This window comes from Nipponia nippon, unplaced genomic scaffold (genome assembly GCF_047370975.1).
Source record: "Nipponia nippon isolate SJK-2023a ecotype South Korea unplaced genomic scaffold, ASM4737097v1 scaffold_39, whole genome shotgun sequence".
Classification (NCBI taxonomy): domain Eukaryota; kingdom Metazoa; phylum Chordata; class Aves; order Pelecaniformes; family Threskiornithidae; genus Nipponia; species Nipponia nippon.
This window is the reverse complement of record NW_028262357.1, coordinates 962107-981568: the sequence shown is the minus strand read 5'-3', so window position 1 is coordinate 981568 and position 19462 is coordinate 962107. Positions and strand designations below refer to the sequence as shown.

General features: G+C 40.3%; 1 protein-coding gene across 2 annotated transcripts; it reads right to left on the bottom strand.

The window, feature by feature from the left end:
• Positions 1 to 746: 746 nt before the first annotated feature.
• Positions 747 to 17124, bottom strand: C1QTNF3 (C1q and TNF related 3). Of its 2 annotated transcripts, none has more exons than XM_009468043.2 (6): positions 16766 to 17124; positions 11644 to 11755; positions 8880 to 9034; positions 4435 to 4564; positions 2843 to 2942; positions 747 to 1408 (listed from the first exon to the last, which is right to left on the bottom strand). In XM_009468043.2, exons 1-6 carry the CDS (start codon positions 17051 to 17053, stop codon positions 1249 to 1251), a joined length of 945 nt encoding a protein of 314 aa, XP_009466318.1. In that variant the 5' UTR covers positions 17054 to 17124; the 3' UTR covers positions 747 to 1248. The 2 variants fall into 2 exon arrangements, with proteins under 2 accessions (XP_009466318.1, XP_009466319.1); XM_009468044.2 differs by having other exon boundaries at positions 16970 to 17124.
• Between the last annotated feature and the right edge of the window lie 2338 nt (positions 17125 to 19462).

The window sequence follows — 19462 nt, the reverse complement described above, 5'->3', positions numbered from 1 at the left end:
GAGAGCCAGAATGTGCAGAAGATACATTCAAACTTCAGTGTTGTCTTAGTATATTTGGTGCTGATTCCCATGAAAAGAAAATAGCTAGGCAGGATTTCAGGTACCCAAATTTTGAAAAGCTGGTCGTTAATATTAACGCTGAAGAATGGCCCAGTTTACTGTGACCAGAACTTCTGAGCCAGTCAACGTTTGCTTTCACCAGTTCAATATTGAACTGAGTTAGGTGCTGCTTTGCCAGGCTGCAATGCCTTTTCCTGAAATAACTGGTTCTGGGAAGGCTGGTAGGAAAATTGTATCCACAACTTCACTGTTAAGTAAATATGCAATATTAAAAGGTACATCCTTCTAAAAGATCTCCAGACTCCACAAAGCGTGCGTTCCTCTGTTTGTGCTTTTGGCATATCCCAACGTGTCCAGCTTATATGCCTCTGCTGTGACACTGAACCTGTGTTGAGTTACATCAGGTTTTAACAGTTTGAAGGCTAGGAAGAAACATTACAGTTCCCCTGTCTGATCCCCATTACACTGCAGGCTAAATTACCTTACCTTTAAGCTGCTACTAAGGCAAGAATTACTACCACTCTTTTTTTTAAGAGAGAGAGAGCATAAATATGTACTAAAAATCAATGAAAAATGACATCAGATACATCTTCAGAGGTTTTAGATTGGAATGCAATAAACCTGAATCCTTGACATTTTTATTTTCACATTTTTTTCTTCTATTTGTAAAGCTCATTCTAGTCCAGTAAAAACATCTTCCTTTAAATCTGCTCTCAGCTGAGCCTACTTATAATCCATTCAGGCCTGTTTCCATGACGCAAACTTAAATGAACATGTAGTAAGAACTGAATAAATGAACAGAAAAACATTAATCAATTGTTCAATTCCTGACATATACTTCACTAAAGTATATTTACTGACAAAATTGACTTTACTGCGCAAACTGCTCTCTGAATTATTTAAACTCCTTTTTCTTTGTTTTTCAGTCACTTTGGAGAAGAGAGCAATAGCAACATTTAATGATTCACTAGATATAACCCAGGTGACAATACATCTTCTGTGAATCTGTAAGTGTGTCAACTACCCAATGTATTTAGCTCATCTTTGATACACAAATAGCAACACATTGCATGAAAACAAGCCTTGTTGATCTTTCAATGTTGTAATGCTATCCCACAGTACAGAGAAAAATACCAGTACCAAAAAAGAAGTTTCCTCAGATAAGCACCTATTGTGTTGTTTCTTTTTCTACTTGGTTTCAAAAAGAAGAAACCCAGCAAAGGTAGAGAAGCGTTGATGGTCCCCATGGAGGGCTCCATTTCCCATTCGCAGCCAAACTTCATCGCCCTTGGCAAGTTTTAGCACTGCACTGTTTCCTGAAGTGTCTGCTTTCCCTTTTGATTCATAGCTAAGGATGAAGATTTTAACAAGTCAGATTTTTGTTTCTCAAAAATGATCAAGCAAACAACTTAAAAAAAAAAGAATCCAAGAAAGCACATTTTTATCCTGAGCAAAACTTCCTTGAAAGGCTTGCCAACATTTTTTCAGCTTTATAAGGAAATTTTGGCATCTTTCTGCATTTGATCTCCTAGTCAAATTTTGCACCTTACCTAATTGCATCATTTCATTCCTTTCTGAAATTCTGTACGTTTAACTTACGTATTTTTTTACAGGGCACAGGAACAAAGTAGTTGTTTAAAATAAACCCCTGCTCATTCATCACAGCACTCCAGGTTTCCTGTGTTGCTCTTTTTCCCTTGGATTCATCCCAGCTAATTTTAAATGCCTCCAGGTCAGGAGTCTCATGTGAGCTGAGCCCCTGTGCTCCCAGCACAGGCAGTGGGCAGTAACAGGCAGCTCACTCCATCCTGAGGCCTTTCGTTGGAACATAGATACGTTTATTGTGGGCTAACCTGCTGGCTTTGCGTGAGTGTTGGTTCCCTTTCTTCCACCTGTTGCCTTTTCTGACATCAGTGCTTCAGGGGAAAAAAATTGGGCACTTTTTCTTTTTCAGGAAAGATCTATCAGGAATGAAGCACCCTTTGGTGGTGCTTCAGGTACTGGCTGTTGAAGAAACCTTGACAGCTTAAATGAGCGTGCTATCATCCAAGTGCCTAAAATCCAGTGTGATCAATCTAAGCTTTTGTGTCTGTTTTATTCAGGCTCAGGAGAGAAGCTTGGTTTTGGCATCAAACTCCTGGTTGGTATTAAAGAAGTAATAGTTTTTTCCAAACACATTTTTTTTTTTTCAGATGTCCATCTGGCTACAAGCTTCTTGACCTGGTCCTTATAGAAGTTGATAAGCTAGAAGTGAATCCTATTCTTGATGATCCTCCAGCTAACATAAAGAGTTCAGAAACTTTTTATTCCAAGTGTGCTAATGATAGCAAAGCCAGTAAATGGTGGACCTTTGCTTCTTACTCATCCTTACTACTGCCATTTAAATACTCTCCACCTCTAGAGTAAATTGCTCTTCCCTAATCTTTACAAGGCTGTTACCAATCTGACAGGCAAAATGAGGATGAAGATACATTTTAGCAGAGTGACATTTTAGCAGAATTACCACTGGACTCCAACCCTGACTTGCACTGCTAATTCCTTTCCCCTGAGCTTTGAGGAACTTGTGATCAAGGCTGAATTTTAGGTCCAGGATCTGTGGCAGGTATGATCCAAATTTGCAAGTTGAGGAGGTCAAAATACAATAGTTTTTTGTTGTTGGTTATTTTCCCCTACAGAATTTTCTTCAAAAAATGAACAATTTCATGTTTCTTGAAATGTGAGCAGGCTATCACATCTGTGCAAACATGTCTTTTGCATTAAAATGGCCAGGCCTTTCACTTACCTATATAAGCTGAAAACTGTATTACCATTATGCATCAGGTATACATACACTTCCTCCACATCTTCATGTTTCATCATATTGAAGGTGAAGAAATACACCCCTGAAAAGATCACCAAATACGACACGTTTGCTTCATAGAGGGAGGTAGTCATGCTACAGACTTGTGCTTCTTGCTTAAACATAGCAGCTGAGGCCAAAATTACCTTCCAGTTGGCAGTTGGTAACTTGCTTCTGCTTACAGCTTGCCAAAATCTGATTAATTTTTATTCTGCATATGGCAGGGTTTCAGCCACATCCTGTTCCAGAGAAATGACTGTATTTGAACATGGCAGGACCACTCATCCCTTCCTTCTCAGTGAAAGGGAAATTTCCCAGAGGCTGAGTCTAGTGACCCCTCTCTCACTTTTTTTTTTTTCCTTATCTTCTTGCTCCTGCCCTCTCCCAAAAGTGCAGCCTCCAGGCCAGCCAGGCCTCAGCCTCAGAGGCTGTCAGCCAGCCAGCATGTCGCCCAGGTCAGGCAGGGCATGAGTGGTTTTAGCAGCGGCTCACCTGGTCCCACTGCATCCTGAACAATGCAGACATGGTCACCACTTTCTCTGCTTGCACAACACACCCTTACCATCACCCTTTTTCTTTTTAGCTCTTTTTCTGTCTGAAAGGTCCCAACAATGTTGTCAGTGCAACCATGTTATGGGTCATGAGCTCTGCAAGACTCCCTTAGGGGGGGAAGACAAGCTCCTGGCTCCTGAACAGTAAGTCTGTAGCATTGGCTCTGCAATGGGAGCTTGGAGTTTGCATCGAAGTCATTAAATCATTGTGGGTCAAAGTTTATTGACATCCACATATTTATTAACCTCAAAAGGAAGCAGCTGTGAGGACACACACCCCTAACTGTCAGTAAAAGATGTGCTACAGCAAGCTTGGAAGGCCTAACTTTTATTTAACTTAATATCGTTTCCCATAGCAGTGAGTAAATGAATAGCAGGGTGAGAAAGGCCAAGCGAAGGAAAGTGATTTCAGGCTTTGCTTAGACATGTTTTTGGTTATGGCCTTCCCTCCCCCATCTCCTATTGTTCTTCCTGCGCCACAGCTGCGTAAGATTGAGGATTGATGCAGCTGAAAAATAACTCAGGAAAAACTGTAACGCCTCATTTCCAGCCACACATCTGTTGCAGGCCAGCTCACGGCTGAACTGGCATGAGGGAAGATGGGGATGAAGAGAGTGACTGGAGGCAGGAGGTGGAAGAGGCAACTGTGAAGCTGCTGCTGCTGCCACATCAAGGCCATGGTTATCTCATCAGAGTGGCTGAAGGGCTAAAGGTCTCAAAGCAGATGGTCTTGCTCCCTCCCTGGCTCTGGCCATGCCTCTTCCTTCTGCCTTTGTGCCAGCAATAGTCTCACTGGCTGGCAAGCCCTCTCTTTGCTTGCTCAGTTTCTAGTTTCATTTTTTCTGAAAGTAGGTAGCAAGAGCTATGCAGAGCGAGTCTCATCAGTGCCTTGTGCAAAGGTAGTTAACTAGTTTCTCATCACTATTAACCACGCTTCTCCCTATAGCTCCCAGAATTGCATTATTTTGTTTTGCAAACACTCACCGTTCACTGGAGCACCAAATCTCCCAGTCATGACATCAAAAAAATTCCCAACGTTGGTTTCAACACTACTGAAGATGATCCCACTGTTCTGGTTGCTGAAGTGAGTAGCCATGGAAGCCATAAATGCGACCTGCAAAAACGCAGTTCTTATTCAGGCAGTCGTTCACAAAGTGCACATGTGTAGAGGAATCAGCTACAGAATTTTTTCCTGTATTTGCAGTCTGTTTATCTTCCTGACAGAGATGTTCTTCTAGGGCCTGCTCCAAGGCCACTAAACTCCAGTAACAAAACTCCCATTGAACGAAACTGGAAGAGGACTAGGCTTCTTACATTCAATTGGACTATTCATGACTGTAAAAGTAAGCGTATGCACAAGTGTTTGCAGGTCAGGACCTTCATTTGGGATTTTATTTACTTTTAAGTCTCTCTAGAATGATGCAACAGAAAAGTGGTATTGAAATGGATGGTGTTTCTGACAAAACTGATTTAACTAGTTTTTATATATTCCCCAATGCATTTAGATGGGATGTTGCTTTTAACTGAATGTGTGAAATAAATAATGCTCAGTAAAATTCATACACGTTAGTGTTCCTTGCTAACTACCTTCAGAGATACATTAAGCATTTTTATTAGAGGTCCTCTGGAAGTGCAGTTGCTGGGACTCAACATTCAGTGCTTTTTCTTTCTTACCGGTTGCCCTGTACCCTCAGTCACAACAACAGAGGGTGGTGGAGACCAAAAGAGGAAACTAAGAAAGTGAAAACCGTGCTTCAACGTCATGTTAGACTTCTTGCAGTGAGATGTATTGGCTGTGGAAAATGTTTTATAGGAAGCAGTGCAAAACCTCTCACATTGGACAATTCAAATTACCCTCAGCAAGATACCAGGGAACGACCCTGCCAACTTGCATGGGCAGGGAAGTGGGTTATCTCTTCTGTGAGTCTGCAATCGCCCCACCTGACTGTCAGTAAACATGGTACAGGCAGAATTGCTGCACCTGGATGCCAGAAGGTCACATAGTGACTTGGCATTTTATCTCTATCTCTTAACTTCTTAGATGAGAAGTGTTCAATTACAGTTATTACTGCTGCTCACAAAAATTACATTTTTCGTGAGATTCCAGCTATACTGGCATTAAAAAAAAAAAAAAAAACAAAAACCCACACCCCAGACTTCTTTTGATTTCAGATCCAAATGAGAACAAAACCAAAACAGGCAAAATCAAATGCAAGTCCGGATCCAACAATGGAAATCATTAGCCATCTGCTCAGAAATTTGAGAAGCTCCAGATGTAAGCTGAAAGCTTGGACTGATTTTCCTTATCCCTGCATGGGTGCATTTTCTATGACGGCAAATTGTTAACTTCTTGCTTCTCAGCCAGGATCACATCAAAGTTCATCATGTGTTAAAGCAAAGCAGCTGCAATGGCAGCTTGAAGGAATTTATTGCTTTTTTGTCTAGATTCCATTTCACATTCTCTTTGACCCCAAGCTACTTCTCTTGGGTGGATCAGAAGAGTTGAAAAAGATGCTCTTTCTCCCCAGGTCTCATTTTGAAGCAGCAGATCAAACATGGACATGCCAAGTCTTTCATAATAATCTCGTACTTAAAACAGTATTGTATTCAAAAGTGTTTTCTCCTCTACCTACCCCTGCTCTAAAATTCTTAAGTGTGAAGTTAAAAAGAAATTATACGCTATACTGTGTAAAGAATTTTTGAACACAGCTGTTAAAAAACAGTGGTGGGATTTTACTTGGAAGTAGGTATTGCAATATGAATTTTTGTTATTCATCCTCTTTCATTATTCAGTTTTTAATTAACTTACTACCACTATCTTTATGTAAGAATAAAATGCTGATAGCTCATTTTAAAATTGCAAAAGGCTTTATGTTGAATGTAATTACAACAAATATGTTTTTAAGATTGTCCTGGTTTCAGCTGGGATAGAGTTAATTTTCTTCTTAGTAGCTGGTATAGTGCTGTGTTTTGGATTTAGTATGAGAATAATGTTGATAACACACTGATGTTTTAGTTGTTGCTAAGTAGTGGTTACACCAGTCAAGGACTTTTCAGCTTCTTGTGCTCTGCCAGGTGCATAAGAAGCTGGGAGGGAGCATAGCTAGGACAGCTGACCCAGACTGGCCAAAGGGCTATTCCATACCATGTGACATCATGCTCAGCATATAAAGCTGGGGGACATTGGGCGTGATGGCGTTTGTCTTCCCAAGTAACCGTTACGCGTGATGGAGCCCTGCTTTCCTGAGGATGGCTGAGCACCTGCCTGCTGATGGGAAGTAGTGAATGAATTCCTTGCTTTGCTTTGCTTGTGCGTGCGGCTTTTGCTTTACCCATTAAACTGTCTTTATCTCAACCTGTGAGTTTTCTCACTTTTACTCTTCTGATTCTCTCCCCCATCCCACCGGGGGGGAGTGAGCGAGCGGCTGTGTGGTGCTTAGTTGCTGGCTGGGGTTAAACCACGACAAAGATATTCAGCTATAATGTTAATTCCAGATAATTCTTTAAAAATACTAAAATAATTCTGCTTTGTTACAAAAGTCCAGTAATTTTGGAAACTATTTTCGTTGTGAATTTTATTCTGTGCAATTATCCCATCTTCATGCATCCTAGGGTGGAGAATTCAAACCTACACAACGCCAGGAAATCCAAAGCCATTTTCCACACTGCACACATTGGTTGTACTGTTGATTTTGCTGTTAACTTGCATGCCTTTTATGAGGATATAAAACATATATTAATAACTGTTATTGGGAAACAGTATCCTTCGGTTAAAAGGTGTAGATCTGTAAATAGATCAGAACTTTCCCAGAAGTTTTCCCCAAAGTCAGAGTGTTTGGAAGTGGGATTTCTTTTTGTGCGTGTTTGCTGTATCCCATTTTGTCCCTTCTGTGGTGAACTTGGTTTTGGGGGTATGAATCAGATCAAGACTAATGCATTTCCATTAAAGTGTGTATGTGTGAGTGAGGGTGTAAACTCCCTTATAGTTTCTGGAGATCTATGTACTCCGTGGTGTCTGAAGTCTCATTTGCCCAAAAGCAGCAATGACTGTCAGATTAAGCTGAGTTGCTCTTCTAGATCCTCAGTAATTGTAATGGGAGCTTAGATGCTTCCCTCACATGTAGGCTCTCTGGAGCTGAATCTGACTGCAATCACTTGTCCGTGCAAATGCACCTAGTGTCACCTGAAGTGCTTTAGGATTCCCCCACACGGGGCTGGCTGATCTGACCTACAGAAGCGCCTTCCACAGTGGCAGCTGGAGACCAGGAAGGATACATCTCGAAGGCTTGCCATGCATCTAAATCTTGCCTTTAGCACCTTAACTGTGCTACAACATGGAGATAGTCAAGTCTTCCTGCTATTGCAGATGAACTGCTCATATATTGCTACACTGCAGTATACAGTGTGGACAACTCTTTTTAAATCCCCTCTGCAACAGCAACCAAGGGTCTTAAGTTATCCAAGTCCCATTTACTTTCGGTTGCCTTAAGAACCGGACTACACCATGCCTCTGCTGTACTGCAGGTACGTATACATATACGTATACATATACATATACACATACACATACACATACACATACACATACACATGCATATGCATATGCATATGCATATACATATACATATACATATACATATACATATACATATACATATACATAAGCTCTCTGCCATCTGCCAGATTCCTGGGACATGAAAAAGCTCTAACGCAAAAGTTATGGGACTATGCCAACACAGTACTGAGCCCAAACAAATACATCCCATCCCTCAGCAGAGCTTGTCAGCTCTGGTTTGAACCCATGTTTTAATGCTCATCTGGCTTTTGGGTAGTTCATTCATAGGCAGAACCTACATGCTTCTCAACATGTGTAAGGTATCTAGACGCATAAAACCACAGATAGCTACTGAGAGTTTTTTTTCAAAACCAGAGGACTTCTGTCTGCACTCAGATGTTTTGACCCCGTACTTTGAGGAGTTGGATACATATGCTTCTGAGAATCTCACAAAGGCTGATTAACCGCAGAAACATGGGCCTGAGTGACTCCTTTACTCTTTTCATATGCCACAGGAAGCGCAGTTATGTATGTGATACAGCTTGACAGAAAAATGATAGTCCCCGCTATTCTCCTTTAATGACCCAGATACTGGCTTTCTGCCCTAAAAGGGAACCATATATGTTTCTTCCTGCCCATTTCTCAGTTGGATTTTTACTCTATAGAAAGTCTAAGCCCTGATGTCTTTCTTTTTCAGGAAGATCTGGCAGAGCACATTTGTCAGTCATGACAAGGGCTATCTATGTATCTCACTGTATTAATTTACAGGGTGATTTGCTTCTTAACTATCTTACAGTAGTTAGGTGCTCTTTTTCAGAGAAGAAAACCATAACCTGAGAACTGCTGCAGCCAACACAAGCCAGAGATTTTGTACCTGTAGCTCTGGGGGAATCCCAGGGTAACCCTTCTCGCCTTTGGGTCCATGATGGCCACGCTCTCCCCTTGGTCCCATATCTCCTTTGTCTCCTTTCTCACCTTTGGCTCCTTCCTGGCCAGTTGCTCCATTATTTCCATTGTTCCCATGATTTCCTTAAAGGAAACAGAGCTTTCTGTTTAACTTAAATAATTTCATATAATATATTTTAACAGGTAACTGTGACAGGGTCCTTTTCCACCAGTTTGCAACACATGAACTTTTCAGTACCGTAAAACCCAGACTGAGCTGCTATGGCTAAGAAACAGCTGTATGGTTAGGCTGAAGATGAAGGTTTTGATGAGCAAGTTTCCAGAGGATGTAGATTGATGTTTAAGAGCTAACTCTCATGCTATCTTGGTGTTGCTGTGTAAACTGCCGAAGTCTCAAGTCATTGCGCTGCTGAGGAGATGTGCAAGGACAAGACCTCAGCAGCCATGAGGCTGAAGGGAAGCAAAAGTCAGTGCCTATTGACACATACCAGGTAGCCTGCATAAGCACTCTTGCTTCTCCTTTTGTGTAAAAACTTATTTCCTGATAATTTAAGTTTATTAGGATAGGATAAGATAATTTTGAATAACATTTTTCTGTCTTTAAAACATGTCTACACAATTGAAGAATGTCTGTAGCCTTAAACAAGCTAAATGACCCATCTGTGCCAAAACTGGGAGACTGTGCATTCTCAGGGTGCTGGTTAGCTTGAAGGGCTTGATTGATTGCACATTCCTAGATTTAAAGAAAGACAAAATTTTTATAATGAAGCTTTTCTCAGATGGCTTCTTGTAAAAAGGGTCATTATAAAAATATGTTCCTGCATCTGCAGTATTACTTTCTGATGTTTACTGAGGAAATTACTGAGCAAACATCTATGCGACTGACAAAATTTTAAAGTTGGCTAGAATCACTCAGCAATTAGTATGCATAGCTGAAGCAAAAGCCTGACCTTTCAATTAATTACTCAGGGGATTACTGTAATCATTGTTCTAATTCTACCTGAATTGAAATTAGATTCTTTCCCACTCTGCTTGTTCTCTGTTTAGTCACTCTACTTATGCATTTACAAGAAGAACGGTGGTGTTTGAGATCAAACCTAATGATTAAGTGATTCTTCAGAGTTTTTGTATTGAGAAAAAATTTACTTCAAACAAGGAAGCTAAATGGTGGAAGAAATGAAGCAAATTTTTGTTTGGATAGAGAAATCAACAGCTCCTAAAAATAACAAGAATGATCCTTCATGTAAAACCAGAACTACTTCTCTTACCAGTTCAGAACAGAAGTCTGCAAGCAACATTTGGTTTAGTCAAGAGAAAAGCATCTGTTGTCATTTTCCTTACGGGCACAATGATATGCAATGCAGCAGATGAAGGAGACAGAGAAATTCCAAGGTTCAGAAGGTTGCTGTTGGCCATACGTTTGTGGCATCCTGTGGTGCCAAGACAGTGTGACTAAGATACATTCTCACATGAGGAAAAGGCAAAGCTGGGACTGGGCTGTGTCCCAGTATGTCCACTGCAGCCTTAAAAGTGTGGGTCTAATACAAAATTGTGTCCTGCTTCTAAGAAGCCAATGATTTATTAATATGTAATGCAATATTTCTGCACAAGAGGCCTTACAATTAGATTTCTTTTACTTCTGTAATGGTCAATAGTATTTTTACAAAGGGTTGATGCATGAATAGCTTACAGCAGGCTAATACCAAACATGCCTATGACCTCATTTTGCCTAATATCCAAATTATGTCAAAGTAACAATTTATTTCAACATTTTGCCAGCTGACGCTAGTTCTTGAAACACTTCATTCACTCACATTTAACTTCATAACAGTCAGATTTAACTGTTACTGTAAACTGTTTCTACCAAAAATCACTACATTGATTTTTTTTTTGTGGATCGTTCTCTGTCATATCTGTTACTGTTAGTACATTTGTGAGACACAAGTATTATGCAATTGCATTTTTATTGCGGTAACAGAAGACATAAGCTTCTGAAGATGAAACAAATCTGTCAGTGACATGTTCATTTACATTATACATCTGCTTTAGGAACAGTGATTTTTCAAATCCCTGAAGGTAGCTGCTATAACAAACTTACTTACACCAACATGCAACTAACTATCTTTTTCCCTTCTTAGGCTCTTCTTTTTCCATACTAATTATCAGATTGAGGTATACCCTTTTCTTGTGTATTCTCTTCTCCTGTATGCATTTTTAATGGGGAAAAAAAAGGTACTTTTTATTATGGAAGACAAGAAGAAAGAAGGAAAAGAAGAAATTTCTATGAGAGAATAGAAGCATGTGTGTCTCTGTAAAATATTGGCTAGCAGTATGCTAGATGAAAAAAAGCTCCTGAATACAGTACACAATAGCACAGCTGGATATTCAAAGGTGATTGCAATAATCAACTCCAGGAAACAGGTTCTTCCTACTTTAGTGGAAGCTTCATGCTACTTTAAGAAGACAGACCAATTTGCTCTAGAAATGTTAGAAGATTACTTTCAGTATGAATTTGTGAAAGCTGAATTTTAATACCAAATGGGTTTTCACTGGAAAAGACTTTAGAGTCTAACTGAAAATCTCTTGTCTCCCCAGAAATTATAGAAAAACTTGTTTCTGAGTCTGTCCCCCAATACTGATATCTGGACCATTCTCTGATATTTCATAGTATAGCCTGTAATTTATAACCTGTAATTAGACTGATCGAAAAATCAATTAAACTTCATCTTTACCTGGCATCCCAGGGGGCCCAGGAGGTCCTGGGGGCCCTTGGTAGAGTCGAACTCCAAAGTCACCACGGCAGCAGGAACTACAGTCTGGATTCTGTGGTCCGGTTTGTGGGGGCTAAGTGCACAAAAATAAGCTTTAAATAGCTCATTCATGGAAGGCATCAATCATATGCATATCGGTTACAGGGTCTTCATTATATATTCTCTGTTTATATATTTGCTAAGTTTTCAAACACTTCTTATCTGGGCTGAAATCTCCCATACTTGGGTTGTCCCTGAAGTTGTTATTTTTGGAAGATTTAAGGGAATAGTTGTTCAAGTGTTCTAAGAGCTATACGGATATTAAAAAAAACCCCAACTTGTCCTGTCAAATAATGAGGGTTTTGAAAATAAAATAATATCAAGTAATAAAAGTTAGATGACTATTTCACTTAGGTTCGTATTCTGCTTTTCACTGATCCCTCATTTCAGCTAACATTTCTCGACAAACAAGCCTACGTACAACAAGCGGTAGGACACAAGGGACTTCATTTGACCTTCAGCAATGATCTATCCTCCACTGAACATAAAGAAAACTGTGTTGGACTGCCCAAAGGAGGTGTGCAAAAATGTCTGTGCAGCATATGCCTGTTCATGGCCCCAGACTTGTGTATTTACAGGCTACCAAAGTTGGGAGAACCTAAAAAAGTGTCAAGATACATGACAAAAATTTGAACTGGCCACAACACCTGGTGTTATGGACATCTGATTATTGGTAGTTATGGGTGTGTAACTATGAAAACCTATTCATATGCTGAAACTAATATAGCAGCATAAATAAACTAATGAGTTTATTATACACAGCTCAGCTACTGTAATAATAGTTTGATAATAGTTTTGTTTCCCAAATTATTCTATTTATGCTAATGGAGTCTCATTCAATCCTGGCTGGCTTTTGTAACTAGGCTCTTGCGATGACTTAGTGGTCACAAATCTTCCGACGGGTCAGCTGAGGTAGGGGTCCAGGGTTTGATTTTATTTCTCTGCCTCCTTTTCATTTCTCCTTCTTTGTTTCTTTTTTCCTACAGTTCTTTGCTATTATCCTGGGGTGCAAATCTGCAGTTCTTAAATTCTGGAGGGGCATAGTTACACCAGTCCAACTGCTACTTTTCTCTAATCATTCTACTGTTTGTCTTCCTTCCCTTTCATTCCACACATCTTTATTAGCCTCAAATTACTTGCCTAATGCAGACCTGTTGGTTTAATGGCAGAAAACGAGCCTCTGGTGGGATGGGACCTGCCAAACAAACATACAGATGTGCTGTATTCCTGCCCTCAAGGTCATCATCTGGCTTGATCTGAAACACTAAAGCTTTCTGCCCATGTTTTGAACAATACCAAGCACACCCCCAGAATTAATCAATTTCAAGAGTCTTTGGAGTTCATCTTTATGGATAGAGAAAACCCTTTTCATGCCACCAAAATACTGCAACTCCTCCAATGGGACACACACATGCCATCTCCAGCTGGAACGACCAACAATGGAGCTACCATGGGAATAAAGGCTGACCTGAGAGCTCAACAAATATTCTTCATATTCAAAGAGTTATGGAAATGTTGACTTGCCAATGGGCAGAAGGGCTTCATATTTATGGGGGTTTGGTCAATGCTATGCTTTTTACCTTAATTCTGGATAAGGTCTATATTTTATGAGAAAAATGAGTTCTGCCTGTTGCACTGTGTTCCTGGACAACCTGTTTGTATCTTTCTTGCTGTTTTATCTCTCCCAGTTGTTAAGAAGAACATAACTGACAATCACCAGACACACTGTTTAAAGCTTTCCTAATATGAGAGAAGAAGTAGGCCTGCTTTCAGCTCATTTTCAGTCCTTGAAGGAGAGCCAAGTACGAGAGGACTGGAATTGCGCAAGCATTTTGCACCACCTGAAATGCAAATGTTGAGTGTTGCACTGAGATTAAAATTTCCAGCTCTTTTTTGATAGTGCTTCATATTCATGTTAAATGAGAAGGCAAACTATGCACATCTGCCAGGAGCAAATAAGTCATATCAGCCTAGAAATATCCAAAGACTTAGAACTATGGATTATAGGTAAGAGGAGGCATGAATCTAGCAAACTGAACTGCACTTGAGACTCTCTCTGTGCAGGTAAGATTTGTTTTTTTTTTACCCAAGGCACTGAAATCCTGAACGACATTATTAGCTAAGCAGCTACGTTATCATAAAATAAATACTAGTGCTGGTCATAAAGAAATGCTATTTGGCATTTACCTCTCGAAAAGCTCAGCAGGTTATTACGTGTGAAATGAGGCAAGTCCTGACAGCCTGGTTGTATGAGAACAGTTCCACTGACTTCAAAATAACTGCTTAGGCAAGTCATAAAGTAGTATTGACTTATTATCTTTACTGATCCTTTGACTAGGAGGAAAAAAAATGCTCAGTCAGCTGCCAAGAACAATGAATATTCAGGATACTCTTTTAATCTCTAGAAACAGAGAACTTAATGAAGAGTACATTTAAGGAAAAACCTGTTCCTAAAGAAAAATTACACTCAAATGGGACAAAGAGATTAATTACAACTTACTTGCCAAAGGTGTCCTATGCAGCCATTTACACATAAATTCTATTGCACAATGAATCTTTGGCATTGCTCTCAGAACACGAATATGATTTAGGAGCTTGTGAAATGCGTCTGCCACATTGATATCCCAATACAGATAGAAAAGTGGAAATATTTCTGAGGCTATTTGCTGAATTTCCTATGATTTAGTACGTAGGCAGCACTTCTAGGCAACAGACGGTCTGTAAAATTCCCTTAACTTAAAGCTGTGAATGAACCATAATTGGACACCCAGCCCCTTTTCACTTCCTGATTAATTTTATGGTTTTCTGTTATATTGTCTAAGACAATGCAGAGGACGAGTAATGTACATCCACCATTCTTGGCTCCTGTTCTGAATGCAAAATAGCAGGTCTCTGTGGGCACTAAGGCTCTCCATGCCCCTTCTCTAGCAAAGAATTAAACAAACCAAAATTGCTAAAATTCAGGGTAAAACACTAGTAGGTTGAGGGGTACCTGGAGGCTTTCAAAGAACAACTTGAAAAGGAAGAATGTGTCTGGCATGGTTCTCCCCAGCCACTAAGAGTTCTTGTGCTTGAGAAATGCACATTATATTTTATGTAAGTTACCAGCAGTGTGGAAACTGGCCTTGTACCCAATGCAGTGAAGACCAATGCCTTTGTCTCTATTCCACAACAGGGAGTAGGACCATTAAAACACTTTAGCAAGAGGGTGAAATTCTCCAGCCAGAGCTAAGAGAACCAAGAAAGTAGGGACTTAGGGGTGAAACAGCTTTCAGATAGCTCAAGGGGAAGAGAGAGGTTTGACAAGAATTAAAACATGTCTGTGCCATCTTTGCTCCTCCTCTGCCTGGAAATCCCTGGAGTTGGAAAATACCTATTGCATCAGCCACTCTGTGATGGATTATCCCTGTCATGCATCTGCTAGTGCTCCATTTCATTTCAGTAAGCCAAGAATTGCATCATTTCCCCAGCAAATATTGCTTCTTAGAGAGGGTCTGGCAGGTAAATGACTGCCATCAGCTGTACTCAGACTCACTGGGCTCAGTTTTAATGTCACAGCCTCTTCCCCCAGCAGGCAACTCCAAACATGCTGCCTTAAACTCTCTGATGAGAGACACATGCACCCCAAACACAGTGACACTTTCTGTGAGGGAGAGATTGACCCCTGAAAAGGTTGTAATTTTGTATTAAATCCTGCATTATCTGAAATTATGTTGATTTAAAGGGGAATCTTCTGTAGGTACCAATAATACATGGTCTGTAGTATGCAGCTGCACAATTCTCTCTGCACTAAAGAGGTACACACACACTAGACGGCTCATTGGACCACATACCTGATGGTTTACACTGTTTATATACTGCAAGTGCAATTTAACATACCTACAGTTAAATTTTCCTGAGTGCACTGGAGGAACATATAACTCCTGCCCAAGAAATACAAAATGCAAAGCACTACGAAATTTAAATACAGGAAATATAGTGGTATATTAAGCCTATTGCCATACTTGGATGTGTTTCAGTTCTTCAAGCCTAGGACAGGATTAAAATCAAATCTCATCTCTGCTTATCATGAAGTAGGTTATTATTGAACACTTGTCTGCATGTCCATGATTTTTGGAATTCAAAATATCACAGTTCGATCTGAAAGAGTTTTAAAAAACAAATGCTAAAAGGTGAACTATACAAGACTCAAACACTTGTATCAGCAATAGGAACAAAACACTCGTGTTCTTGTTGTTTCTAAAAAACATCAACAAAAACTTCATTTGAGTGGAATTTTGGCTTGCCTAGTGCTAGAAAAATCTTCATCTTCTGCCCTTCAGATTTTTCCTTTTAAATTTGGACTGCGATATTTTATGTATAATGAAATTATGCCATTTTCCCTTTGCTGTGAGCTAATGACTGTAATATCTAAAATGCCATGTAAAAGGCATAGAAAGATTCCCAGTTTAAAACACAAATACTGCAGATGATTTAGAGTTTCATTCTGAGTCTTTTTTCCTCTAAAACTGTCAAGTTGATATATATTATTAAATCTACTCATTACATTAGTATCTATTTTTATCCAGCTATTCCTTAGAATAAAATTTGTGAACACTCAGAATTTCATTGTTTGTCTCAAGTTCAAAAGAATATACTTTATATACATAATTTTCAAGTAAAGTTATCCTCTGCTAATTGAATCTTTCCAAATACCTCTATAAATTCTGTGATTTTCCTTCAGATCCAAATGAGTTAACAGAATCTAAAACTTTAATATATTAAATAAGTAATACCTTGAAATAACTGAGACTGTATATCAGAATATATGATTGCACAGGAACAGTTTCAGCAAAACAAAGGGCTGCTGTCTATGTTGAAACCAGTGTCCCCAACCAGCTCATTAAAAGATCCTATAAAGCAACCCAGCAGGATACAGACCAATACACAGCTTAATAGAAATAATTTCATAAATATACTACTAATAATATTAGCAAAAAAAAAAAAAAAAAAAGAAAAAAAGCATTAGCTTTAAAGATATCTTTAGAAGATTAATTCAGAGTACCTGGACTCTATCTGAGGTAGTCAGTTCTACATCATCTACCTCTGGTCTCAGGACTTTTTGGTCTGTAGAAGTGCTATTATCAACAGTCCACTCTATAAGTTGACTCCGCTGTTTCAATATTTCCCTGCTTCTGGAACCTTTATGGCCAGTCTGGTGGTGACTTTGCAATACTTTGGCCACTGGTTTATAAGATCTTCTGCTCACCTCCATGTATTCATCTTGACACAGGCAAAATGGAAGAAAAAATAAAGCCAGTAGATGCCAGCTGATGAAATCCTTCTCTGCCATGTTACTGAAAATAATTTTTCAGGAGTCCAGCAAATGCCTTGCAGAAGGAGAACCTCTTTGCTGCACCAGGAGTTATGTTGTCCTTTCAGCTTTTCCACTAGTAAGCCTGGCACTGAGGCTAGTACCAGGTTTTATACGGTTGCGTGCAATAAATAAAACTAAAAATGCCAAAGTGACAGGATCCTTCATCCAAAATCAGTCATGCTCCTTTAAACAAACCAGGCATTATTCACCACTTCACCACCACAAGGAAAATTGATTTGTATGCTGGAAATGACCACAGTGTTTAACGGACTCCCGTGGTTCCTATTTGGGGGCATTAAAAAATGTATCACCTTTTCTTTGGCATGTTTTTGTTTAAGTGTGAAAAAATGTGATGGAAATGGAGAACATGTGGCTAATGGTTTACGCTCCTTGATTAGACATGGAAAGGCTGTGAATTCACACTCTTAAATGTCTTTTGGACACAGTTACCTTCCTTATTTGCCAGGAAATTCACACACACAACTGCGTCAGCTCAGTCCGAAAAATCCTTCCAAGAGCAATTAGGAAACAAAAGCACAAGAGGAGCTTTTGCATATGATCCTGACCCAATGGCTGTTTCTGACTATGCTTTTCATTCACTAGAAGAAAAATATTGAATTTCTGTCAGTTGGCCAATGGTGGAAGGAGACTGGGTAAGTAGCTCTGAAAAACTGGGTTGAATTCAGATTCACAGAGCCCCATTTCTCAGCATTAGTTCAACATATTCAGCCAGGCAATATTTTTTCCCTTGAGTTCCCAGTGTTTTGCTAAATGTAACTGCCAAACCAAGTCTTATATCTTTGCTGCCAAGTAAATATAAACTTGCCGGGGGCTTATTTCAGACTAAAAGAATCAAATTATATATGTATAATAATATCCTTATTATATTTTTTGAACCACCCACTAGTATCCTCTAGAAAGCCACAGCTGCAGAATGCAGTTCTGGAAATGCATCCACATCCACACGCACTCCCAACCTTCCCAAAAGCAACTAGCTCCTTGGTTTGTGAGGAACACTGCACCAGTACGTGGCTACAACAACATTACTTGAAGCCATCAGCCCCAGAGAATGATCCCTGGCCCCTCAGTGTGATGAACTGGCTCATACTGTAGTTGTTCAAGGCTGACCACCCTGCTTTTAATGTTTGGCTGGGGCTCCTCTGTCACCTCTGGGATGCTCTGTTGCCCTACATTATCCCATTTTTTTTCAGTTTTCTCTTTCTTCCTGTTCAGTTGCCTGACAAAATGTGAGGGTTGTGGTAGAGGGTACTACACTGGTTGTTTTTAGACATGAGGCTGAGGTTGCATGAGCACAAGGGGCCTGTTGGGATGGTGATGAAGATTTCATCCATCCAGAAGGTAGTCTCTGAAGCTAATGATCCTCAAATATCACCCAGGCTTAATTCTGAGGACAAAAATAGACAGTGCACTTGAAAAGAGGTGCTGGGAACAAACCAGGACATGACCAACCAGATGACCAAGACCAAGAAGTGCTAAGTTATTCAATAATGTAAAAAGGCTTAAGCATACCAACATGCTACAGCAGCAAAGCGTAACACCACAGGCACTGCTAAACAAGGGAAATAAATTACATCTGGAAAAATGCCCCAACTGCATTGACTGCAGCTGCAAGTAGCAGCCATTATGTGTCTTCACTGCCTGGCCTATTACTGGGATGGGGATGAGGTACGGAGATTCTGAAGAAACAAAGCCTCATCTTAGTCCTTGTGAAATCATAGGAAACCCTCTTTTTGACCCCAAGTAAGGAGAATAAGGCTCAAGCAGCAAGGATTTTGAAAGTGGCTGTGGCTCTCCTGTCTAAATGGAAGATGATCCCAGCAGGGAGATCTGTGATGTGAAGGCTTCTCATTCAAACCCTTGTAGATGCTGGAAGGGATGCACAATTGATGGTTGCTGACTGATGGTGAGAAAGAGCTTGAATGATGGTGAGAAAGCACTCTGGTTTATACTCTGCTCTTTTCTGTGGGAGACAGCAGGGCAAGTCACGTCACGGGAGAAGGTGCTCAGTTAGGGTGTGTCTGCCAGTGTCACAAGTGCTGGGTGGGGTGTCAGTGTCAGCCTGTACCCAGCCACTTTCCTCAGTTATTTCCTATTTAAACAGCCCACAGAGTGGAGTGTGGGGCTGCACCAGTCCTCCAGAAAGGTAGTGCCAGCCCCCACGGACACGCAGGGTCCAGGCTGAGCCAGCAGCACGGGCAGCACTTGGGGCTACTGGGAGCAAAGGCAGCCAAGGACAGGTCTTCCCTTCTTCTCCTTCTCCACTAGCCAAGCATGGCGTAGGAACAGAGACCTCAGCTGCTGTGGATTCAGTGTTTCCTCCTGAGGATAAACATGACCCACTGCCTGCAGCACCCCAGCTGCCTC